This window comes from Mustelus asterias, chromosome 10, assembly GCF_964213995.1.
Source record: "Mustelus asterias chromosome 10, sMusAst1.hap1.1, whole genome shotgun sequence".
NCBI classification, from domain to species: Eukaryota; Metazoa; Chordata; class Chondrichthyes; order Carcharhiniformes; family Triakidae; genus Mustelus; species Mustelus asterias.
In genome coordinates, this window is record NC_135810.1 from 96,744,268 (window position 1) to 96,771,438 (window position 27,171).

The following is a 27,171-nucleotide window of genomic DNA, read 5'->3' on the forward strand; positions in this document are numbered from 1 at the left end:
AGGGAAAGAAGGTTCCATCCCAGAGAGCTGCCAGCCAAACTGAATTGGCAGGCAGATCTGTAATCCCAGCAGTGCCAGAAGACAGTAGTGGCCATTGCTGGAATTGCAGGCAGTCCCAAAGAAGAGGTGAAAGGTCTCCCAGACTTGAGGTAAGTCCAGGCATTTATAGCAGGCATGGCCAGGAGACTCAAGTGAGGACGGTTGTGTTACAGAGGCTGGGATGGTGGGGGAAAGTGGGGTATCATCTTGGGCAGGGGGAACAGGGAACCCCCCCAAAGGAGGTACCTCCCTGTCCATTAGCCTCACATACAGTGAAGGTTCGGGCCCCCACTTAATATTGCAGGCTGGGAAGTTGTAGCGGAAGAGGAATGAGACCCTTTGGTGGCAATTAATTGTCTACTTAAGGGCCTCAATGTACCTAAAGGTGGGGGACTGCCTGACACCTTACCTACTCCCTGTAGAGGGGGGACAGCTTGGAGGTGATTTGGAAGGTGACTGGCTGCCAACCATATTTTAGGTGCTTCCACCTTGAAATATGTTGGCAGGGGACTGGAAAACGCCTGCATTGATCTCCAAAATCTAGAGTTCCCTGGATGCCAAGGAGCTTACAGGTTAGCTCAGAAGTCCAGAGCAGAAAGAAAGTGTAGGGTTGAAATTAAAAAGGCGATTAGGAAAGAAAAAACAAGGCAAGAAAAAAATATTGTCAAGTCCAATCAAGGCAAACTCAAAGATGTTTTATAAATGCATAAAAAGCAAGATGATAATCATAGAAGGAGTCGGGTATTTTCAAGACCAAAATGGTAACGTGTGTGCAAGGGGAAGATGTGGACATGGTTCTTAATGAATATTTTGTTTATTATTCACAGAAAAGGGCGGTGATGCAGACATTGTAATTGAGATGAGGAGTGTGAAATATCGAGTTAGATTAACATGAGAGGGAAAATATTAAGGGATTTGGCAGGAAACTAGATAAACAGGAGAATCAGATTAAATATTTTCAGGCTGCTAAGCGAAACAAGCAAGGAAGACCAAGGAGAGCCAAAAGCAAATAAAGGGTTCAAAATGGGTGCAAGAACAGCGAGACCCCCAAGGTGTATATACACAAAAAGTTGTTGGTAGCAGGGAAGGTTGAGAAGATGTTTAAATGACATAAGAGATCCTGAGCCTCATAAATAGGGGCATGGAGTGCAAAAGTTATAATGAATCTCTATAAAATGTACTGGGTACCACGCTTTAGGAAGAATGTGAAGGATTATTTCAAGAGGGTAAAGAGTAGAGTTAGAAGAATGGTTCCAGTGATGAAGGTCTTCAATTATGTGGACAGTGTTCTTTGTGACCAGGATCGAGAATCCCGAAGGTTGTGTTGCCTGCCTGGTGCTCGGGTCCAGGATATCTCATCTGGGCTGCAGAGGAACTTGGAGTGGGAGGTTAAGAATCCAGTTGTAGTGGTCCACGTAGGTGCCAATGAGGTTCTGCAGAGGGAGTATGAAAAGCTAGGAGCCAAATTAAAAAACAGAACCAACAAGGTGGTAATCTCTGGATTACTACCTGAGCCACAAGTAAATTGGCGCAGGGTAAATAAGATTAAGGAGGTAAATGCATGGCTCAAAGATTGGTGTGGGAGGAATGGGTTTGAATTCATGGGATATTGTCACCAGTATTGTGGAAGATGGGACCTGTTCAGATGGGATGGTCTTTGTCTGAATCGTGCTGGGACCAGAGTCCTGGCGAATCGTATAACCAGGGCTGTAAATAGGGCTTTAAATTAAATAGTGGGGGGGAGGGTTCAGGGGTATGGGGAATTACAAAATCAAAGGTAAAGGAGAGGATACGAGTGAAGGTTAATGATGAGGACATTCATCTAGTTAAAGGAGTCAAGGGCTCAGGCAGAGTAAAAAAGGTGACAAACACAAGAAGGCAGGCGGTCAACGCAGTGCAAGGAGATGGTCTGGGGAAGGATAACCAGTTTGCGACAGGTAGGGACAGAGCGTGCAATCAAAAGAATGCACTAACAAATTGGGTCCATATAAAGGCTAGCATAAAGGCACTTTACCTGAATGCACGTAGCATTCGAAACAAAGTGAATGAGTTGATGGCACAAATCAGTACAAGTGGGTATGATCTAGTGGCCATTACAGAAACGTGGCTGCAGGGTGACCAGGACTGGGAACTGAATATCCAGGGGTATCAGACATTTCGGAAGGATAGACAGGAAGGAAAAGGAGGTGGGGTAGCTCTGTTAATTAAAGATAACATCAGGGCGGTAGTGAGAGACAATATAGGCTCTAAGAAACATAATGTGGAATCGTTGTGGGTGGAGTTAAGGAATAGTAAGGGGAGAAAGTCACCGGTGGGCGTGGTCTATAGACCCCCAAATAATAACTTTGAGGTGGGTCGGACTATAAACAAGCAAATAATGGATGCGTGCAAAAACGGAACAGCAATAATCATGGGTGATTTTAACCTGCATATTGATTGGTTGACTCAAGTCGAACGCGGTGGACTTGAGGAAGAGTTCTTAGAATGCTGTCGGGATAGTTTCCTCGAACAGTATGTTACAGAACCTACGAGGGAGCAAGCTATCTTGGATCTGGTCCTGTGTAATGAGACAGGTAAAATTAATGATCTTCTTGTGAGGGATCCTGTTGGAATGAGTGATCACAATAAGGTTGAATTTCTAATACAATGGAGGGTGAGAAAGTAGGGTCAGTAAGTTTGCGGACGACACGAAAATGGCTGGACTTGCAGATAGTGAGGAACATTGTCAGAGGCTACAGAAGGATATAGATAGGCTGGAAATTTGGGCAAAGAAATGGCAGATGGAGTTCAATCCAGATAAATGCGAAGTGATGCATTTTGGTAGAACTAACGATAAATGGCAGAACCATAAAGGGTGTAGATACGCAGAGGGACCTGGGTGTGCAAGTCCACAGATCCTTGAAGGTGACGTCACAGGTGGAGATGGTAGTGAATAAGGCATATGGCATGCTTGCCTTTATAGGATGGGGCATAGAGTATAAAAGTTGGGGTCTGATGTTGCAGTTGTATAGAACGTTGGTTCGGCTGCATTTGGAATACTGCGCCCAGTTCTGGTCGCCACACTACCAGAAGGACGTGGAGGCTTTAGAGAGAGTGCAGAGGAGGTTTACCAGGATGTTGCCTGGTATGGAAGGGCTTAGTTATGAGGAGAGATTGGGTAAACTGGGGTTGTTCTCACTGGAAAGATGGAGGATGAGGGGTGACCTAATAGAGGTGTATAAAATTATGAAACGCATAGATAGGGTGAACGGTGGGAAGCTTTTTCCCAGATCGGTGGTGACGTTCACGAGAGGTCATAGGTTCAAGGTGAGGGGGGGGGGGAGGTTTAACACGGATATCAGAAGGACGTATTTTACACAGAGGGTGGTGGGGGCCTGGAATGCGCTGCCGGGCAAGGTGGTGGAGGCGGACACACTGGGAACGTTTAAGACTTATCTAGATAGCCACATGAACGGAGTGGGAATGGAGGGATACAAAAGAATGGTCTAGTTTGGACCAGGGAGCGGCGCGGGCTTGGAGGCCGAAGGGCCTGTTCCTGTGCTGTATTGTTCTTTGTTCCAAACCAGTGTCCTCTGCTTCAACAGAGGGGAGTACAATAGGATGAGGGCAGAATTGGCTAATGTAGAATGGGAGCATAGACTAGTTGGTAGGACAGCTGAGCAACAATGGTGGATTTTTAAGGAGATTCTTCTCAATACTCAGCACAAATATATTCCTGTGATAAAGAAGGAATGTAAGAAAAGGGATAACCAGCCATGGATAACTAAGGAAATATAGGAGAGTATTAAATTAAAAACCGATGCGTACAGAGTGTCCAAAACTAATGGGGAATTAGAAGATTGGGAAAGCTTTAAAAAACAACAAAGAACTACTAAGAAAGCGATAAAGAACGGAAAGATAGATTATGAAACTAAACTAGCACAAAATATAAAAACTGATAGTAAAAGTTTTTACAAATATATAAAAAGGAAAAGAGTAGCTAAAGTAAATGTTGGACCCTTAGAAGACGAGAAGAGGGATTTAATAATGGGAAACGAGGAAATGGCCGAGGCCTTAAACAAGTTTTTTGTGTCGGTCTTCACGGTAGAGGACACAAATAGCTTACCGAAAATTGACGGTCGTGGGACTGTAGGGGGTGAGGTCCTTAAAACGATTACTATTACTAAAGAGGTAGTGCTTGGTAGGCTAATGGGACTAAAGATAGAGAAGTCCCCGGGCCCGGATGGAATGCATCCCAGGGTACTGAAAGAAATGGCAGAAGTAATAGCAGATGCGTTGGTTGTAATTTATCAAAATTCGCTGGACTCTGGGGAAGTGCCAGCTGATTGGAAAACAGCAAATGTGACGCCACTGTTTAAAAAAGGAGGTAGAAAAAAGTCGGGTAACTACAGGCCGGTTAGCTTAACATCCGTAGTTGGGAAATTGCTGGAATCCATCATTAAAGAAGAAATAGCAGGACACCTGGAAAAAAAATGGTTCGATCAAGCAGACGCAGCATGGATTCATGAAGGGAAAGTCGTGTTTGACGAATTTACTGGATTTTTATGTAGATGTAACGAGTGCAGTTGACAGAGGGGAACTGGTGGATGTGGTGTTTTTGGATTTCCAGAAGGCGTTCGATAAGGTGCCTCACAAAAGGTTGCTGCAGAAGATTAAGGTACACGGAGTTGGGGGTAAAGTGTTAGCGTGGATTGAGGATTGGTTATCTAACAGGAAGCAGAGAGTTGGAATAAATGGGTGCTTTTCTGGTTGGCAGTTGGTGACTAGTGACATGCCACAGGGATTGGTGCTGGGGCCTCAACTGTTTACCATATACAGAGACGATCTGGAGGAGGGGACCGAGTGTAGGGTAACAAAGTTTGTGGATGATACAAAGATGAGTGGGAAAGCGAATTGCGTGGAGGATGCGAAAAGTCTACAGAGAGATTTGGATAGGCTAAGTGAGTGGGCGAGGATCTGACAGATGGAGTATAATGTTGACAAGTGTGAGGTTATCCACTTTGGAAGGAATAATAGTAAAATGGACTATTATTTAAATGGTGAAAAATTACAACATGCTACTGTGCAGAGGGACCTGGGGGTCCTTGTGCATGAATCGCAAAAACTCAGTTTGCAGATGCAGCAGGTGATCAAGAAGGCAAATGGAATGTTGGCCTTTATCGCAAAGGGGATGGAGTATAATAGCAGGGAGGTCTTGCTGCAATTGTACAAGGTACTGGTGAGGCCACAACTAGAGTATTGTGTGCAATTTTGGTCCCCTTATTTGCGGAAGGATGTATTGGCCTTGGAGGGAGTACAGAGAAGGTTCACCAGGTTGATACCGGAGATGAGGGGGTTAGCTTATGAGGAGAGATTGAGTAGATTGGGCCTGTACTCGTTGGAGTTTAGAAGGCTGAGGGGAGATCTTATAGAGACATATAAGATAATGAAGGGGCTAGATAGGGTAGAGGCAGAGAGATTCTTTCCACTTAGAAAGGAAACAAGAACTAGAGGACACAGCCTCAAAATAAGGGGGAGTCAGTTTAGGACAGAGTTGAGGAGGAACTTCTTCTCTCAGAGGGTAGTGAATCTCTGGAATTCTCTGCCCATTGAAGCAGTGGCGGCTACCTCGTTAAATATGTTTAAGTCACAGGTAGATAGATTTCTGATCAATAAGGGAATTAAGGGTTATGGTGAGCGGGCGGGTAAGTGGAACTAAACCACTATCAGATCAGCCATGATCTTATTGAATGGCGGGGCAGGCTCGAGGGGCTGGATGGCCTACTCCTGCTCCTATTTCTTATGTTCTTATGACAGATTGTTCTATTTGGAAAAGAAAAGGCTTATATATAGGTGATTGAGTAGAAAATCATGAGAGGTCCAGGCAGAGTAAATGTTGAGAAACTGTTCCCATTGGTAGAAGGATCGAGAACCAAACGACACTACTTAAGATGTCTGGCAAAACAACCAACAACAACATAACGGAAAACATTTTCACACAATGAGTGGTTAGGATCTGAAAACACTGCTGGAGAACATGATGAAGGCAAATGCAATCATGGGTTTCAAATTGAATTTGAATACCGGGCGGCACGATACCACAGTGGTTAGCACTACTGCTTCACAGCTCCAGCGACCTGGGTTCAATTCCCAGGTTGGGTCACTGTCTGTGTGGAGTTTGCACATTCTCCTCATGTCTGCGTGGGTTTCCTCCGGGTGCTCCGGTTTCCTCCCACAGTCCAAAGATGTGCGGGTTAGGTTGATTGGCCATGCTACAAAAAAAATTGCCCTTAGTGTCCTGAGATGCGTAGGTTAGAGGGATTAGTGGGTAAATATGTAGGGGTATGGGGGTCGGGCCTGGGTGGGATTGTGGTCGGTGCAGACTCGATGGGCCGAATGGCCTCTTTCTGTACTGTAGGGTTTCTATGATTCTATGAATTAGATAAGCACATGAAGAAAATACATTGCAGGGCTACAGGGAAAGGGCAGGGATGTGGGAGAAGGTGAGTTATTCTTGCAGACAGCCAGCATGGACATGATGGGCTGAATGACCTCCTGTGGTGCAGCAGCTCCAAGGAGGAAGGAAGTTATAATGAACCTCTATAAATGCACTTTAGAAGTAATGTGAAGGATTATTTAGAGAGGGTAAAGAGTAGATTTAGAAGAATGGTTCCAGTGATGGAATAGCGGAGGTTCTGACCATCATTTTCCAATCCTCCCTAACTACACGTGTGGTTCTGGAGAATATTGTACTGCCACTGAAAAAGGAAGGAAGGATTAGGAGCATTTACAGTATAAATCATGCATTTAGAAAGGCCGGAAATAATCAAGGACAGTATGGATTTGTTAAAGGAAGGCATGTCTGACTGGTATGATTGAATTTTTTTCAGGAGGTAACAAGGATGATAATGGCAGCAAGTTTGAAGTGGTCTTCATAAATTTTGGGAAGGTTTTTGATGATGTGCAATCTGACAGACTGGTCAGAAAATTAAGAGCCTTTTGGGACCCAAGGACAATTTTGGCTGTGTGGCAGGAAGCAGATGTAGTGGTTGATCAGTGTTTATGTTGCTGGGCTTCCACAAGACTCAATACACGGTTTCTTGTTTTTCATTGTGTATATTTAGATTTTAAATGTGGAGAGCATGATTAGATAGTTTGCAGATTATATAAAAGTTATTTTTGTGATTGGTGAGGAATAAAAATGTAGACTGCAGAAGATGTCAAGAGGTAGGGGAGGTTGGCAAAAACGTTGCAAATGGGCTTCAGTCTGGTAAGATGCTCTTTTGGAGAATCAGTGCTGACTTGATGACTGAATGTTCTCTTCTGAACTGTAGGGATTCTATGAAATATGAGGTAATGCATTTAGGAAGAATAATAAAGATGAGAAAATACACAATAAATGTACTGCAGAACTGAGGGGTTCACTGAATGGAGCAGATCAGGTAGCAAAGGTAGTTCAGAAAACATCTGAGAGACCTTACTCGTTGAGGCATATAAGAGGAGGAAGGTTAGGATAGAGCGTATAAAACATTAGTTTAGCTCTTCTAGAGTTCTGCCTGCAGTTCTGCCTGCAGTCATCACATTTCACGCACAATGTGATCAAACTGGGGGGGTACAGAGAAAATTTATGAGGACATCACCAGAAGTGGAATTATAGCTATGAGGAAGGATTGGATAGGCTGGGGTTGTTTTTTTTGGAACAGCAGAAACCGAGGTAACTTCAAATTGATGTGGACAAAATTATGAGGGACTGTACTAGAGTGGAGAGGAAGAATTTATTTCCTTTTGCGGAGAAGCCAATAACTGGGGGGCATAGATTTAAAGTAATCGACAGAAGGATTAGAGGGCAGTTGAGAAGTAATTTGTTTTCATCTAGAGAGTGATGGGGGCCTGAAAGGGTGGTAGAAGTGAAAACACACATTGCATTTTAAAATACTTGGATATGTGTTTTAAGTGTTATAACCAACAGGTCTCTAATCAAAGAGCTGGAAAATGCAATTAGGTTGTATAGCTAATTTTCAACCACCAGACTCATGATGGGCTGAGAGACCTCCTCCTATGTCATAAATTTATGACGTTTCTGTACCTCCATAAAATTGCTCACCTCTGCCCTTACACAATTCATCTGAAACTAAAACATTCATCCATGCCTTTGTCACCTCCATTCTCAACAATTCTAATGCTTATTTGGGCAACCTGCCAAGTACCATCCTCCATAAATGTTAACCCATATAAAACTCAGGTCTGTATCCTTTCCAGCTCAAAGTTCCATTTACCTTTCACCCCTGCCTCGCTAACCTATCTTGGCACCTAGTCATTCAGTGTCTCCAATTTAATATTTTCATTCTTATATTTAAGTTTTCTCCATGGCTTTGTACCAATAACCTCCTCTACTTCTATAGCCGCCACTCATCTCCCCACCTTGAACTTTCCGTTCTTTCAAATTTATGCTGCTTTCTTACTTTAAATCATTTCTTTCTGCAGACTTTCTTAGATCCATACCTATAACTACAGTACATGGGTTGGTTAAACCTAAACGTATTTAGACAAATCAATAACATTTAAGGAAACAACAAAACCTAACTTTAGCAAGGGCAATGATTTTTGATTTATTATTGTCACATGTATTAGTATACAGTGAAAAGTATTGTTTCTTGCATGCTATATAGACAGAGCATACTGTTCATAGAGAAAGAAAGGAGAGGGTGCAGAATGTAATGTTACAGTTATAGCTAGGGTTTAGATCAACATAAAATCAACATAATATAAAGTAGGTTCATTCAAAGGTCTGATGGCAGCAGGGAAGAAGCTGTTCTTGAGTTGGTTGGTACGTGACCTCAGACTTTTGTATCTTATATCTGATGGAAGAAAGTGGAAGAGAGTATGTCCGGGGTGCGTGGGTCCTTGACTATGCTGGTTGCTTTTCTGAGGCAGCAGGAAGTGTAGACAGAGTCAATGGATGGGGGGCTGGTTTGCATGATGGACTGGGCTTCGTTCACAACACTTTGTAGTGCAATCTATTACAATCTTAAGCATTTGGAAATTTAAAAAATATAATGTTTTTTATAATTATATCAATTGGAGCTTGTAGAAGTTTATTTTAGAAATCTCCAATTAATTAAGGTATGGAATTCAAAAATATACGACTGACTTTATTATTTATTTTTTGAATTGCACCTGTACAAATTTGATATACACATTTCAAGTAGGTTTAGTAACATAGTATTTTGTCTGTTTTTCCAGGAATGGCAGAACTCTATTCAGAAGAATGCAGGACTGGCATTTATTGAACTCATCAATGAAGGAAGGTAACCAAGCTTTATACTGTCCTTCTGCTGCAGGGTAGAGCCCAGGGAGATGCTAGGTGTTCTACAGGAAAATATTCCTTTTTTTTAAACTATCTACCGATGAATAGTTCAATTTTTGCTATGGTGAAGCTGTGGGGTGGCTCAGTGGTGCAGTGTTTAGCATTGCTGCCTCACAGCAACAGGGACCTGGGTTTGATTCCGGCCTTGGGTGACTGTGTCAAGTTCTTCCCATGTCCGCGTGGATTTCCTCCGGGTGCTCTGGTTTCTTCCCAAAATCCAACAATGTGCAGGTTAGGTGGATTAACCATGGTAAATGCTCGGGGTTACTGCGATAGGGTTGGGGTTGGACCTGAGTAAAATGTTTTTTCGGAGAATCAGTGCAGACTCGAGGTGCCTCCTTCTACACTGTAGAGATATGGTTGTGTATGATTTACGTGAAGAGTTTAATCGTTATGAATTTAAAACAATCTCAACTTTGGTAGCAGTTTTCTAGCAACTCTATCAACATAACATTGTACTCTTCATTTTCCACAAAGTCCTGAAAAATGTGCAGTCAATAATGATATTTTTCATTTTGTTTGTGGACAACTGCTGAAACAGCAGGGAAGTTTCATATTAAGGATAAAGGGAGTTTAGCCTGTAAACCAATCTGCTACCCCATCTGTTCAGGAATATGTGTTGTGTATTTTACAGTAGGTGATTTCATTCTCAGCATATTAAAACAGCATCGCTTAAGCACTAGGTTCTGTCCAAGGTACTGCAGTCAGTGGCTAATAATTTTCACCAACATATGGGCTGGCTTAGAATTGTTAACTATTGCTGTGGACCTCATGACCTACAACAGACACAGAATTTTGATTCTTCATTCACTTAACAGTCTGTGCTTGAATCTTTCTTGTGAATCAAGGTGTCGTATTAATGGATTGTGAAATGGTGGGCAAAAGTCTATATAGATTGTATGAAGATAATTAATTATCTGATTAAAATACGCATACGCAACAATGATACAAAGTTATTTTGTAAAATGCAGTTTCAGTGAACAATTGGGAGAATCTCCATAAATTTGAATATGTGCAATGTAAAGTTCATAGTTGTGTATAGCAATCAGCTTTTATCGAAGTTGCGCAGTAGCGAAATAAAGACCCACAGCTGTCTGTGTCTCTGTTTAAAATGTATTGTGGCATGATTGATAAATCAACCTGTCAATGTGTCTTTTTAAGATTTACTATCGCAAAAATTGTATTTTAATCGGATTTGCTTGAATAATATTTCACTATGTATATTTTCAACATTGTAGCAGCAATGAAGAATTTTCAGATGGAATGAAGAAGAAAACTAATCATTCTAACCAGCAAGAAACCATCTAAATGCTAGCTATTCATCATAGATTAAGAATGTAATTGTGCAGTTGTCTACAATTAACAGGGCATAAACAGTTGATGAATGTGCTGTGGTTTAAGTGCTCTGCGGCTGGCCAGAAATTATGAACAGGATCATTACAGGAATAAAAAAGCACCTTCATAATTAAAACAAAGCATATTTAATGATGTGTAAAATTACATATAATCTCCACACAATAAGGACTGTTTTTTCCCAGAATAAAGTGAGAATCAGATTGGTAAAAGGTTGTTGGAATAAAAAGAGATTTTTATTAAGTGATAAATATGCATATTAGCAAATTGGAATTTTAAAAATAAAAACAATTAGGGTATTGAAACTCATTTTCCAGCATGTGGTATTTGATGGATTTTAGCATCATCACTAATTAACCAGGCTTTTTCCGCTATTCATTCTTGAATTTTCCAGAAGTAGTATCACTCAAATTATCTACCTGTGTATTTGAACATAACTCAGTTCTTTTCCTACTGTTGCACTGGTATTTATGTCATAAAATTCTAACAATGTGAATTTTCTTTAATGACAGCCAACTAAATAGTTATTTAATTCAATACTTTCTATAAATAATTATAAATGAAACAGACTTCATTATCAGTGGATGAGTTATGTATTGCTTTTGTTCATTTTTGTTATCTATTAATTGCAGTAATTTATATTTTATTATAAAGATAGGTTTGATCTATACCTTTCTATCACCTGAATTTTATGAATGTATGTATGGAGGCAATGGACTTTAGGCAGTTGTGTGCAGAATATCTGTTTATTCAAAGGTAGCATTTGTCAAGTACACTAGACTAAAGGAAGACTTATGATATTCTTGTGCTCATTTTTTTAAAGATTGTTGTGCCATGCCATGAAGGATCACATAGTTAGAGTGGCTAATGAGGCAGAGTTCATTCTGAACAGACAGAGGGCAGAAGATGTTCATAAACATGCAGAATTTGAGGTAAGTTGGTTTTAACAGTTTATTTTACTTCAAAGCAGAAGTCACAATAGTGGGAAACAAAATGAATCCCTTATTTTAGTGCGCATGGAAGATTTTTCATTTTAATTCAAAGCTTGTTAAAAGCCTCAGTCAAAAATAGTTTGAGTGGTATAGCATTGCCTTTCACAAATATCTATAAAACTTTTACGGTTCTGATGAAACTCCTTTATCAGACAGGCAACTGTCAATTGAACTATCAGTTCTTAGGTAAGTCAGATGAAACATGTTGCAATTAATGGCTAGAAATAATCGTAGCATTTCAAAGGTATGACAGTTTTTATTATTTTTTTATTAGTTCACATACCTTTGGCTTTGATGAATTGTTTAGAATTCTGTATATGCAGTGATAGCCAAAAGCAGTCACAATACTTTGGCGCTTATTAGTGTCTATCAGCTCACGAAAGGTTGGCATTTCTGGAGCAAATATTGAGTTAGTTTAAATTATGTAAAATAGTGAAGGAGCAATTTGTCCATTGTGTGTATTGCTCTTTTAAATCAAAAGTCAAAACAAATTTTATGACTGACTGCTGATGCCATGGCTCCCTTACTGGATAACTGCAGATGGTTATTTGCGCAGCATTAAATTATATGCTAAATTTATTTCGAATTGTGGGCCTGGAGTGGCTGTCTGTCATTTTAATGGAACATTTATACCTCTTCTTTGCCTAATCAAAAACTAATTTTGACAAAAGCTAATAATACTGTATCAATTTGGATTGATTCATCCTTGCAAGTAAATACTATATTCAGCCACTACATAAATACAATAAGAAAAACTGACCAATATGTACCTTCGCAATAACTTATGGCAACCAGGATCTTTCGATAGCATGAACAACAAAAAGTTTCAGATGCTGTAAATCTGAAATAAAAATAGAACATGCTGGAATGCTCAGCAGATGAGGAATAATCTGTGGCGAGAGAACATAAGAGTTAATGGTCAGAATTCTCCAATGTTGTACACTCTGCCACCACTGCCAGCGAGAACAGAGAAATTGGTGCTCAGCCAAAACTCCATTCACTGCAGCGGACCGCAGAATCCCAGCCGCGGATAAGGTCGGAGAATCCCGACCAATGTTTCAGGTTGATATTTTAATCTGTATAATTAAGATGAAAGATCATTAACTTTAGATGTTAACCTTGTTTTTCTCTGTTCACATATGCTTCCTAACTTGTTGAGTATTTTTAGTGTTTACAGTGATCAATTCAGAGAGAAAGTAGGGCAGGAAGGTTGTAAATTTCCAATGTTTTCATTGGACTAATTTTGTCTTTGTTAAAGGGTATGCTGTACTGAAAGGGGTCCTGTAATGTACCACTTTTCCATTTTTAAGAACATCTATCGAGCTGCATTGTTTCAAACATGAATTACCTGGGGTGGGTAGTAATGAAACTGTGCCTATTTTGATTGTGCAATAGCTTGATAAAATACCTTTGTGGCAACAGTTTTTTAAGAGAAATAATCTTTATATGTTCCACTCTTTTCCATCCTCTGTTCCAAGCTGAAAATGTTTTTATCATCCTCATCAGTCTTTGGAATTTCTAAATGAAATACAGGTGTCCTCCTCTTAGTTGCATGCAATAGTTAAAGATAGACCAAAAAGTAACTTGTAGCCTAATTTACATAGGAGAGGAGTGCCGGACCTTCACTGATAAAAAGCTGCTTTGCAGTGAAAGGCGATTGGTGGGGGTGAGGGGTCCAGTTGCCATTCTGCAGTCGGGATCGGTGGGGGAGGGAGGGAGGCCAGTGATCGGGACTAGCCATCAGGGTGGTGGGGTGCAGCCTGTTGGGGGGCCGGCACTCAGAGGGGGCTGGGACCGGACATGTTTGGGGCCCAGTGATCGGGCCATTGGGTAGTCAGTAGGGTAGCAATGCAGGATCGCAGTGCCAGCGATCGGGAGGCCAGCAGACAGGAACCACAGCGCATACGCCGATCTTGGTGCTGACAGATCGGCATATGCACAGTGACCCACTCAGAGCTATGCTGCTGGCCTCTCCAGCAGGTATAGGCCCCACCCACTGGTTTCTGGAGTGAATCACGCTAATGCACTCTGTAGTGTACAGGGTGTGGCAATTCATTTTGAAATTCCTGCTGAAAAACCAGCGTGATTTATTCCAGTTTTTATTCTTTTTACACAAATTCGACACTTAGAATTTTTTTTGGGAGAATCCCACCCAGAATATTTGTTTTAGGTGAACGGATTGAGTGGGGTCCACCACCCCAAAGAGAGTCCAGAACTCTAGAGGGGAGGCAATGGTCTCGTGGTATTATTGCTAGACTATTAATCCAGAAATTCAGCTAATGTTATGAGGACCCTGTTCAAATCCCACCATGGCAGATGGTGGAATTTGAATTCCACAAAAACTATCTGGAATTAAGAATCTACTGATGACCGTATTACCATTGTCAATTGTTGGAAAAACCAATTTAGTTCACTAATGTCCTTTAGGGATGGAAATCCTTACCTGGTCTGGCCTACATATGACTCCAGAGCCACAGCAATGTGGTTGACTCTCAACTGCCCTCAGACATCTAGGGATGGGCAATAAATGCTGGCCAGCTAGCGATGTCCATGTCCTACAGATGAATAAAATAAACTAATAGCCACAGAGGGTGCCGAATGTCGGCTATTTAAAGGCCGATCTTGGTGCCCTGGGACTCCTTCCAGTTGTAATAATGACAGCAAAGCAACAAACAGCCCTCACTCTTCACACCCTGTCACCCCCATGCCCAATCAATACCAATTGATGCAACCTCATATCCCTCATACTCTCTATGCCGAGTTTTGCTCCTTCACCCACTCCATATGTTCCTTCATCCCCCACCCTTGATGATTTCTAAATGTCCTTCTACTATCTTTTTTAATAAAGGGTTCTAGCATTTTGCCAATGACAGTCATTGGGTGAACTGGGTTATAGGTGCCTGCTTTCTGTCTCTGACCTCTCATGAGCAGAGGTATTACATTTGCGATTTTCCAATCCACAGGGACCTTTCTAGAAACTAGGGTATTTTGGATGATTACAACCAGTGCATCCACCATTTCTGCAGCATTTCTTTTAAGATCCTAGGATGTTAGGCCATCAAGGCCACATAGATGTACGAGGCAAGTTTTTTTACACAGAGAGTGGTGGGTGCCTGAAACTCGCTGCCGGGGGAGGTAGTGGAAGCAGATATGATAGTGATTTTTAAGAGGAGTCTTGACAAATATATGAATAGGATGGGAATAGAGGGATATGGTCCCCGGAAGAGTAGGGGTTTTAGTTCAGTGGGGCAGCATGGTCGGTGCAGGCTTGGAGGGCCGAAGAGCCTGTTCCTGTGCTGTAATTTTCTTTGTTCTTTGTTCAAGTCCAGGGGATTGTCGGTCTTAAGTCCCATTAGTTTTCCCATTACCTTTTCTCTAGTGATAGGGAGGAATTTAAAACAATCACTATGTTGATTATCTTTTATTCTTGGGATGCTTTTTGTATCTTCTGTTGTGGAGATGGATACATAATACTTGTCAAAGCCTCTTCTTTTTCCTTATTTTGCATTATTAATTCTCCAGTCTCACTCTCTTAGGGGATCAATGCTCATTTGAGCTACTCTTTTCCTTTATATATACTTGTGGAAGCTTTCATTGTCTGTTTTTATTTCTTATCTCTCATTCTTTAACTTTTTTTTTAGTCATCCTTTGTTGGTTTCAAAAACTTTCCCAATCTTCCGGCCTACTAATAATCTTCATAGCATTTCTTTTAATTTGATACCACCCTTAACTTCTTGCAGGGATTGGTGCAAAGATTCAATGTTCAGGAAGAGACGATCATTAATGCTGTTGCTATTGATCACTATCTAATTTTGGAAGTGCATGTGGTCAGCTATGATCCCACTGCTACCTTGCAATTCAATATTCTGTGGATGATTATTCTGCTCAGTCATGAAGAATAACCACTTGATTGAGGGATGAGGGCATACATGGGCCCATAGCACCAGCTTCCACCAGGGAATCAAAACCTTTAGGAAAAGAGAAGGGAAGCACGGAACATTGACTATAAAGTAAATTCACTATTAGAAAATGCTGGAGATTTCCGCTTGAAAAATCACTTTTCAGAAGCCCTCTCTTTTCATCCATACATTAGTTTCCACTAAAAAGCTCAGAGAAGAATGCATGAAATATATCACCTCCGTGAGATTTTGAACACAACTGTTGGGGTGCCAGCCTGGAGAATATTCTCCAAATATTGAAATAAACTGATTTGTTGGCAATTTTGGAAAGATACAATCATAAAATTTTATGGCACAGAAGGGAGTCACTCAACCTTGCTGGGTGAATAAGAACTATCAAGCCTAATCCCACTTTCCAGCTCATAGTCTATAGACTTTGTCAGTTATGGTACTTCAAATATATACTGAAGGTAGCATGATTTAGATGTACAGAAAGCAATGAATCTTATTTTTTTTAAACGTCTTGGCAACATTGATGAACTCATACTTAAGAGGATACCAAATAATTAAATCTGGAGACCAGAATGTGCATCACATGAGAAGGCATCAGTTTAAAACAGGGAGAAAAATCAAAGTGAAATGTCATGGACAGAAGCATGAAAGGAAAGGGTCAGAAATTAAAACTATTGGAATAGAAAGAAAAAGTAGAATATAAGCAAAGCAGCCAATGAAAAATAGAACATAAGCAAGTAATCTTTAGAAGACACTGAAAACAAAGAACGATAACAATAAGACGACTTCGAGAAATCTGAATTGAAAAAGGCACAGGCAGTAAACAATAGCAAATATATAGTGCATAAGCTGAGATCAGTATTTTAACTGGATGCAGGTGAGAACATAAAATGAAAACAATTCCAATGCTTTTTTGATGTGCTTATGTTAATGTATATTTGGATTTTTAAAGTTGTGCAGGAAAAGATGTTCAAGCATCAAAATAAATGCACCTCCTGTATTCTTTTATGAACTGCACATTGAAATATTTATTCATACCTTGATATATTTAACTGCATAATAATGAGAGCAACTTCTAAGAACAGAAAATATTATGGCATGCATTTGATCTGGGCTACAGCGTCCCCATCAAATTGGAACCATTGCTCATCTGTAAATCACACTGTGTTAATTTGTCAAAGGTGAATAACATGCACCTTGTGGATGAAAGGAGAATATGGCATCTCAGTTTTGATGAGTTTCTTATCTGGCCACAGCAGCTTCCTTAAATCTACAGCTTGATACACTAGCTCTTATGATCTTTGCCCTAACTGATAAAGTATACGACTCAGTGCTGGCAGTTGGCACTAAAAATAAACATAACCTTTGCTTCATTGTGTCAGGAGGTTGACAGTAAGTACTTGTCAAATGGAAGGTGTCCACTGCAACTTTATTATTAGGTGTTAGATGAAATATTTTGGAAGTAAGATAAAAATGTATTCATGATCAACCTGTGCCCTGGTACAGCTTTACAGCATAAAACAGATCAATAACAGATACGATACTTATCAGTTTTGTGCACTGTAACCCAAGATGACAGTATTAGATTGAGTTAGCTGTTATTTGAAAAAAATGTTGAGATATAAGAACTGACAGAACTTGATATAAAATGGAAAGATTCAATTATCTTTCAATGTCTGTTAGCAAATAAGATCCTGGACATCAGCATTATTCCCTAACAATGCTTTCTTAAACCTGTCTTACTTCATATGTGATATAAGTTAAGATGTTTCCATTAGTATGACACGATACCTGTATTTCAAAAATCTATTAATCTTGTTTCAGTAGCAAAATGTCCAGCAGACATTGAGAATTATAAGAAACAACAATGAACTTCAAAATAGCACTTGATTTCAAAAGATGTTAGGTTTTTTTTGTACTTCCAAATTGTGTCAATTTCCTAATTTGATGCTTTTACCCATTCTGGGTTAGGATGGATGCCCTTAGCCGTTTGCTTCTCGACATAAGCTGTCAATGCTGCAACATGACTGACCAACAGGCGTAATGTATTGTATAGCAGGCGCAGAGAGTTTTTCTTGCCACTCCTTTTCTTTCTCTGCCTTTTTCTCTTTTTCGCTCTCCTTTTCTCACTGTCTCCCTTTCTGCTGGTCAGAAAAAGGATCACTACAGTTACTTACATTGCCAACTGACAAAATGACCAAAACTGAGATTAAAGTAAATTGTTTATTATGTGATTTGATTACCCAACATAATGTTATAAATATACATATTTTGGTTTGGTAGATCTTATTAGATCATGCATTGTCCCTTGCCTGAGACAGCGAAGCTGTGTGAATGATCTTAACTATTCATTAGCAGGAATGGTTGAGTGACACATGTTCATTCTTTCCAGGTTTTCCCTCTTTCCCATTCAGACTGAAATTTAGAAACTTATAGTGGGAGGGATTGCTATGTCTTCCTATATCTAGTTGGGCTTCCATTCTGGCTTGAATGATTTTGCACTTATGTGCTTTAATTGGGCGAAAATTGTGTGCAGTAGCAGAAAATCCAGCTATCACATCATTCTACTAAGTGCTTACCACTGTTTTTTATTGCAACAGTTATATCTGTTGTGCAATCTTGTACCATATCTGTAATTTCCCTTTTGCATCTTAATCTTTAATTTTTCATAACTGCAGTTGTGAACTGTAGTACGAGTAGACTGATCTATGTAACAATTTAGAGGCATCTTAGAAATTAGAAATAGCATGCGAGATAAAATGTCATTAGTCCAATTGTTTCATAGACTTCAGAAACTCAGAAGTAATTTCCAAATGCGCAATCTATTTTTACTTCTGTGCTTAGGATATGGAATTTGGGAACAAAGGCAGCATTTATTACCAAAACAATGGACGCAAGTCCTGTCAAAAGTCAAATAAACACTGTGCAGCTGAAGAATAAGGGGTAAGCCATTCAGGACTGAGATGAGGAAGAACTTCTTCAAACAGAGAGTTGCAAACACTGTGCAGCTGAAGTAATTTTCGGCCAGACCAAGGATAAGTAGACGGTTCCCATCCATGAAGAACATTAGTTAGCAGTGGGTTTAATAACACTTGGTAACTTTAATGGTTATCTTTCTTTTTCTCTTGTGCCAGCCCACAAATTAACATAACTAAGTAAATACAACCTCACTACTTGCCATGATGTGATTTGAACTCATGACCTCTGATTTACTTGAACCACGCCTTTATTAATGTACTGCATGAATGTGTCAAATCTCATGCAGTTAATCCAGTGCATATAAGAGAACTATATTTGTGGTAAATAATTCTGCCCTTGTTATTTTTAGGAAGGTTTGGTGTATTATTAATATTATTATCTTAAGGATGTAATAATTAAGCATTTGGAAAGCAGTGACAAGATCGGTCCAAGTCAGCATGGATTCACTAAAGGGAAATCGTGCTTGACAAATCTTCTGGAATTTTTTGAGGATGTGACCAGTCGAGTGGACAAGAGTGAACCAGTGGATGTTGTGTATCTGGACTTTCAAAAGGATTTTGACAAGGTCCCACACAAGAGATTAGTGAGCAAAATTAAAGCTCATGGTATTGGGGGTATTGTATTGACATGGATAGAGAACTAGTTGGCAGACAGGAAGCAGAGAGTGGAAATAAACGGGTCCTTTTCAGAGTGGCAGTCAGTGACTAGTTGGGCACTGCAGTGTTCAGTGCTGGGACCCCAGCTATTCACAATATACATTAATGATTTGGATGAAGGAATTGAATGCAATATCTCGAAATTTGCAGAGGACCCTAAGCTGGGTGGCAGTGTGTGCTGTGAGGAGGATGCTAAGAGGCTGCAGGGTGACTTGGACAGGCTGGCTGAGTGGGCAAATACTTGGCAAATGCAATATGATGTGGATAAATGTGAGGTTATCCACTTTGGTGGCAAAAACAGAAAGGAAGATTATTATCTGAATTGTGGCAGTTTAGGAAAAAGGGAAGTGCAACGTGACTGGGTATCATGGTGGATCATTTACTGAAGGTTGACATGCAGGTTCAGCAGGTGGTGAGGAAAGCTAATGGCATGCTGGCCTCCATAGCAAGAGGATTTGAGTATAGGAGTAAGGATGCCTTGCTGCAATTATACAGGGCCTTGGTGAGGCCATGCCTTGAGTATTGTGTGCAGTTTTGGTCTCCTAGTCTGAGGAAGGATGTTCTTGCTATTGAGGGGGTCCAGCGAAGGTTCACCAGACTGATGCCTGAAATGGCAGGACTGACACATGAGGAGAGACTGGATCGACTGGGCTTGTACTCACTGGAATTTAGAAGAATGAGAGGGAATCTCATAGAAACATATAAAATCCTGATGGGAATAGGCAGGCTAAATGCGGGAAGAATGTTCCCGATATTGGGGAAATGCAGAACTAGGGGTCACAGTCTAAGAATAAGGGGTAAGCCATTCACGACTGAGATGAGGAAGAACTTCTTCACACAGAGAGTTGCGAACCTGTGGAATTCTCTACCACAGAAACCATGTTGGGGCCACTTCGTTAGGTATTTTCAAGAGAGAGCTAGCGTGTCCCTAGTGGCTAAAGGGGTCAAGCGGTATCTAGAGAAAGCAGGAGTGGAATATTGGAAGTGCATGATCAGCCACGATAATATTGAATGGTGGTGCAGGCTCGAAGTGTTGAAAGGTCTACTCCTGCACCTATTTTCTATATTTTTATGTTTCTATATAATATTTACGGAGGGATTAGGTAGTCTGAAACACATTGCAACATGCACCTACTTCCACTGATTAACCTTGGAAGTATAGGAGGGTCAATAAAATCCTTTTGCCTCAGAGTAAGGATGTTTTCTGCATCCACCCATGTAGTCCCATTCTTTTCATTTGAGACTACTCCACATTAAGTTGAACAAGAATATTTTTTAAAAAGTACCGTGGGCGGCACGGTAGCACAGTGGTTAGCACTGCTGCTTCACAGCTCCAGGGTCCCGGGTTCGATTCCCGGCTCGGGTCACTGTCTCCTGTGTGGAGTTTGCACATTCTCCTCGTGTCTGCGTGGGTTTCCTCCGGGTGCTCCGGTTTCCTCCCACAGTCCAAAGATGTGCGGGTTAGGTTGATTGGCCAGGTTAAAAAAAAAAGAAATTACCCCTGAGAGTCCTGGGATGCGTAGGTTAGAGGGATCAGTGGGTAAATATGTGGGGGTAGGGCCTGGGTGGGATTGTGGTCGGTGCAGACTCGATGGGCCGAATGGCCTCCTTCTGCACTGTAGGGTTTCTATGATTCTATGATTCTATGAATTAACTTATTGTAAACACTGATTTAGAGGATTTGTTAAAATATAATCAGCCAAGATGTAGTTTTGGGAGGTAATCAAAGGACCTGTTGCACTACATACAAACATATGAATTAGGAACAGGAGTAGGCCTCTTTGTCCCTCAAGCCTGCTCCGACATTTAATACGATCATGGCTGATCTGCTTGTAACTTCAACCCCATATTCCTGCCTACATATAACCTTTCACCCCCTTATTAATCAAGAACCTATCCAGCTCTGTCTGAAAAATATTCAAAGACTGCTTTCACTGCAGTCCTTTTGAGGAAAAGCTTATCTAATTAAATAATCTTTGTGCAAATGGTTATATTTTTTTAATATTGTTTCCTTCATAATTCATCATCATAATTATGGCCAACCAAGCCACAGATCTATAATAGTTTATTATATTTAAGCTATATATCTTCAGTGTAAAAGTAGGCATGCTAATATTTTGGCAAAAACATTCAGTGGAAATTGAATGTTAATTGATAGAAGTTTAATAAACTTATGAAAATCCTGCATCTTAATTGGCTACCTAATCTTTAGAAAATGAGTAACATAGAAACATAAAGAATGGGAGCAGGAGTAGGTCATTCAATTCTTCAAGCAAGCTCCACCATTCGGTATGATCATGGCTGATCCTCTATCTCAACACCATAATCCTGGGCACCTTTAGAGTCTAGAAATCTGTCTATTTCTGTTTAAAATATATTCAGTGATTTAGCCTCCACAGCCTTCCGTGATAAAGAATTCCACAGGTTTACCACCTCTGAGTGAAGAAGTTTCTGATCACCTCAGTCCTAAATGGCCTACCCAGTATCCTGAGATGTTGATCCCTTGTTCTAGAACCCCCAGTCTGTCCAGGAATTGAACCCGGGTCCCTGGAGCTGTGAGACAGCAGTGCTAACCACTGTGCTACCGTGCCGCCCGGTTCACTTTACTTGGTTTTATTTTACATTCTGGAATATACAACGATCCTTTCCAGTCGGGCTTCCTGAGTCATTACATTCTCCCACTCCTTTTCCTCTCTCCCTGTGAGGCCGAACCATTCGGGGTGCCACGGACCTGGTTCTTGTTGCATTCCCCTGAGAAACCACGTCCCCAACAGTATCCAAAACAGAAAACCTGCTACAAAGGGAGATGGGCCAAGGGAACTCCTGCACTACCTGTGTAGTGCTTTTGCTCTGTATGGAGGTCACTCATTCCCTTTCTGCCTATACACGTACCTGTGGTGTGACCACTTCACTCTACATGCTGTCCATGAAGATCTCATCCTTGCAGATGCCCCCCAGTGACTCTAGTCTCAACTTCAGCTCCGAAACGTGGATTTCGAGTAGCTTCAGCTGGAGACATTTCCTGCAAGCATGGTAACTCTGGACACTGGAAGTGTCCCCGACTTCCCACACCTCAGAAGAGAAATATTCCATATGGCCGAGCTGCTCTACCATGAACTACCCTTAAATTACTCCCTTTACTTTTACATCCTCTAGTTTAGGGCACATCAAGGACAGTAGAAATGCTCACATAAGAACATAAGAACTAGGAGCAGGAATAGGCCATCTGGCCCCTTGAGCCTGCTCTGTCACTCAATAGGGTCATGGCTGATCTTTTCATGGACTCAGCTCCACTTACCCGCCCGCTCACCATAACCCTTAATTCCTTTACTGTTCAAAAATGTATCTATCCTTGCCTTAAAAATATTCAATGAGGTAGCCTCAACTGCTTCACTGGGCAGAGAATTCCACAGATACACAGCCCTTTGTGTGAAGAAGTTCCTCCTCAACTCAGTCCTAAATCTGCTTCCCCTTATTTTGAGGCCATGCCCCCTAGTTCTCACCTGCCAGTGGAAACAACTTCCCTGCTTCTATCTTATCTATTTCTTTCATAATTTTATATGTTTCTATAAGATCTCCCTTCATTCTTCTGAATTCCAGTGAGTACAGCCCCAGTCTACTCAGTCTCTCCTCATAAGCCAACCCTCTCAACTCTGGAATCAACCTAGTGAATCTCCTCTGCACCCTCTCCAGTGCCAGTATATTCTTTCTCAAGTAAGGAGACCAAAACTGAACACAGTACTCCAGGTGCGGCCTCACCAGCACCTTATACAGCTGCAACATAATCTCGCTGTTTTTAAACTCCATCCCTCTAGCAATGAAGGACAAAATTCCATTTGCCTTCTTAATTACCTGCTGCACCTGCAAACCAACTCCTTGTGATTCTTGCACAAGGACACCCAGGTCCCTCTGCACAGCAGCATGCTGCAATTTCTTACCATTTAAATAATAGTCCATTTTGCTGTTATTCCTACCAAAATGGATGACCTCACATTTACCAACATTGTACGCCATCTGCCAGACCCTTGCCCACTCACTTAGATTATCTATATCCCTTTGCAGACTTTCAGCATCCTCTGCATACTTTGCTCTGCCATTCATCTTAGTGTTATCTGCAAATTTTGACACACTACACTAGGTCCCCAACTCCAAATCATCGATGTAAATCGTAAACAATTGCGGTCCCAACACTGATCCCTGAGGCACACCACTAGTCACTGATCGCCAACCAGAAGAACACCCATTTACCCCCACTCTTTGCTTTCTGTTAGTTAACCAATCCTCTATCCATGTTAATACATTACCCATAACACCGTGCACCTTTATGTTATGTAACAGTCTTTGGTGCGGCACCTTGTCAAATACCTTCTGGAAATCCAGATACACCACATCCACAAGTTCCCCATTGTCCACTGTACATGTAATGTTCTCAAAAAACTCCACCAAATTAGTCAAACATGACCTTCCCTTCATGAACCAGGTCCTGCTCTTCTTTCTGAGGAAAGGTCGAAAAGGAAAGTATAAAAATATTTGTAGACAGTGTAGTCATCCTGTTTTATTTGAAATATGAGTCTAATGAAACCGTGTGGTGCTGCCCTGATATAGCTCTAAATGTAATGTAGACTAATTGTTGTCATGCTACCAAATGGAGCAACTTTGTACAACTTCAAGCTGAATGTGAGTGAACATGAATCCACAGCAAAAAATTACATTTTTCTGTATTGTTTGGCACTAAGTCTGTCTTAGTCTGCAAGATCAGTGGAATATATTAGAAGTAGAAAAGTATTCCTTGGTGCATTTGGGAGAGTTCTACTAAGGTTGAGCATTATGATGTATTGTTAACACGGACGTATGAGCTTTCTCATGAATCTAACCTGTAGAAAACTTCGCTTGAGAAAAAGCTTACACTGACATGCATTGACATAAGATGAAAGATTGAAAAAGATTTCCTACTTCAGGAGAGGATTACTTCAATTTGATGAACACAAATCCCTATGCTTCCTAGAAAAAAAAATGAATTGGTCTGAACAAGCAGTATGGGCATTGGAACCTATTCAGACACTCATTCTGTTACTATATCAGAGTGGGTTTTAATATTAATCTTTCTAGCCATAATTGTTATTTTACAGTTTGAAAGCTTAAAGAAACTTCCTTTATCTGTCAATCTTGGATAATTTTAAAAATACTGAGCTTTTTATTAATGCATTTTTGCCTTAATACTCAATTTCTCTACAAAGAGAAATTCCATTGTATATGCATTTTATCCTTTTGGTATTTGCTCTTAGAGTTTCTCATTTCTTATTTCAAAAAGCAACATATTCCTTAAAAACAATTACGTTGGTTTAGCAATTTGAACCATATGCTTTAAATCTTTATTTTAGTATATTGATCTAATTCTGTTCATGTATAATTTGGGTTGCATGCTCAATGGTTTCACAGTTATTTGTTGTGTGACATTACTTATTTTGTCGGTGAATTTTAATGAGTTACCATCTGACAGATCAATAATATGTTTTGCTTCTAATGAGTTCACTTTATTAATTTTCATCAACAGTCCCAGTGTGCTCAATACACGGCAGATAGAAGAGAAGAAGAGAAGATGTGTGACCATCTCATTAGTGCTGCAAAACATCGAGATCATGTTACGGCGAATCAGTTAAAGCAGAAGATTCTCAACATCCTTACAAACAAGCATGGTGCGTGGGGTACCATATCTCAGAGGTAGGTCTTCATTATTGCAAAAGTCAAGTGTTATGAGAGTGTCTGATGACATGATTCCATAGAAGTTGGTTTCCATGTGCTTAGGGGTCATTTTGGTATTTGCCTCTTTTATTGAGCATTAGAGTAAGCACATTCCTTTGGTTAGTGGCCAAATCACGAAAATCAAGTGATCTTTCAGATTCTTTTGCAACCTTTTATTAGCCAATTTACCACATGGCAAATTTGTTCATGTAACTGTTTACTGTTCAGTTCATTCTTAGATTACCGATGTTTCCAAGTTGTAAAGAGCACATGAATTCCTTTAACTTTAGGGCTATTTGGTGATGCACCACATTGATACAGTATACTAGAATGTGAATTAATACTTGTGATTTCCTGACCTGTTGTACATCTAATCTTTACCAGGCTGTGCATGATGTCAAATGGAGGCAAATCACTTCTCCACATGAGGCAATTTAAAAATAATTATTTTTTTCCCTGTTTGGGAAGTTTCTAGTGGCTGGTTGCAGCATTACATTATGAGATGGCTTGAAGCAATGTACATACGTGCCCCTCTTGAAATACAGTGGAAGGAATTAGAGATTATAAATAATAGATGTCAAAATATTTCTGTGAAAGGAGGGGGGGAGACTATTTTAGGATGCTTATCATTTTGGGAATAACCAAGAATTCAAGGTTGCGAATGGTGTGGTTCAGCCTCAGAAGGTTGTCAGGGAAAGGAATGAAATCAGTGGCTAGGGAACAAAGTTTGCTGCAGGGATTGATGACCATAGCTTTGGTCACTTTATTACTTCGAGGAAGTTTCTGCTGATCCAATACTGGATGTCGAACATGCAGTATCACATGAGTTAGAGTTGAATCATTGAATGATTCAGGCACAGAAGAAAGCCATTCAGCCATTGTGTCCATGCCACCTCTTTGCAAGAGCAATCCAGCTTGCAATAGGGGCCACCACCTGGAAGACCCCCTCCAGGCCACTCACCATCCTGATTTGGAAATATATTGTCGTGAAGTGCATTAGACCTTCTTATTACATTAAAATACATGAATAAATACAAGTTGTTGCTCAATTTAGCCAGTATGCAGCTACTCATAAGTCCTTGGAGAGAAAGTTTCAAATCTTTTCACTACTTCCCCTTCTATGCTTTATTCACCCCTATCCTCATCTCTTTGTTTACCAATGAACTGAAGAAAAAATACCCTCAGTAAATCATGATGGGTTGGAATTGGAAGGCAAAATGCCAGGAAAGGCTGATAACTTGATAAACTAAGACTTTTGCGAAAGAACCACAGCAGAAAATGAGAAGTAAAGCATGAGCTCTCCGCATTGCATGTTCCCCCTCCATATTGAACAGGTTTCTGGAGTTTCTGACCTCCTCCATGTCCTCCGGTTGAGAAAAGTTCTCACCAACTGTAATTCCGTCTCACTGGCTTCCCTATTCTGATTAATTTCCAATTTTGAAGCTCACTCCCCCCTATCCTCTTCCCCTCTGGCCATTTGTTCTTCTCCATTGGCTGTCTGTCCCTTTTCTCCGCTGAATGCCACAGCTGACCTAAATTCTCCGTCCGAGCTACATAAATCTTCCAGTTGCTGGAACCCCTGCACCCCCTCAAGTTGTTTTTTTAAGTGTTTTTCATAAGCACCTTTAGTCTTTCACACACAAAAACGCACTGTTCAATATGGAGTTCCCCCTGGAATCCGTGCAATCAGAACAAAATCTGCTTCTGTTGTCATTGACCTTCTACTTCCCTGGCAAATTTAGCTGTTCTGGAGAAACCTTACTCCAACGGCTGAGGTAATTCTCCTGTAGCAAATCCGCCAACCCTAAGATGATTTTCTAACCTTGCAAACCCTTCCTCCTCCCCTCTGTCTTCCTCTCACTATTCGCTTCCTCACCTGGTTTACACACACCTTTGCGGAAGCTTCCCACCGCCCTCTCAATCCTAGTCCCTTTTCTCAGCTCCCCCTTAGAGATCCCTCTACCTCTTATTTTCTTTCTCCGCTTTCCCCATGCCATATTTTTGTTTGAATACCTACACCCACCAACCCTGTTTGAATTGTGAAGTTCAAATTGTTCTTTGACTTTTAAGTCTGTTGAAAATATATTATAACCATTTTTGTTTTAAATATACCAATAATGTTACTTTTAGTCCTAATATTAAATATATGGAAT

At 40.6% G+C, this 27,171-nt stretch overlaps 1 protein-coding gene across 14 annotated transcripts in view; it reads left to right on the forward strand.

The window, feature by feature from the left end:
• nbeaa (neurobeachin a) overlaps positions 1-27,171 on the forward strand; it is an 812,689-nt gene that overhangs the window by 430,334 nt on the left and 355,184 nt on the right. For all 14 annotated transcript variants that reach the window (XM_078222243.1, XM_078222244.1, XM_078222247.1 and 11 more), the window contains 3 exons: positions 9,262-9,326; positions 11,562-11,670; positions 24,831-24,997. In XM_078222243.1, coding sequence (XP_078078369.1) covers positions 9,262-9,326; positions 11,562-11,670; positions 24,831-24,997 — 341 coding nt within the window. The remainder of the gene's footprint in view (positions 1-9,261; positions 9,327-11,561; positions 11,671-24,830; positions 24,998-27,171) is intronic.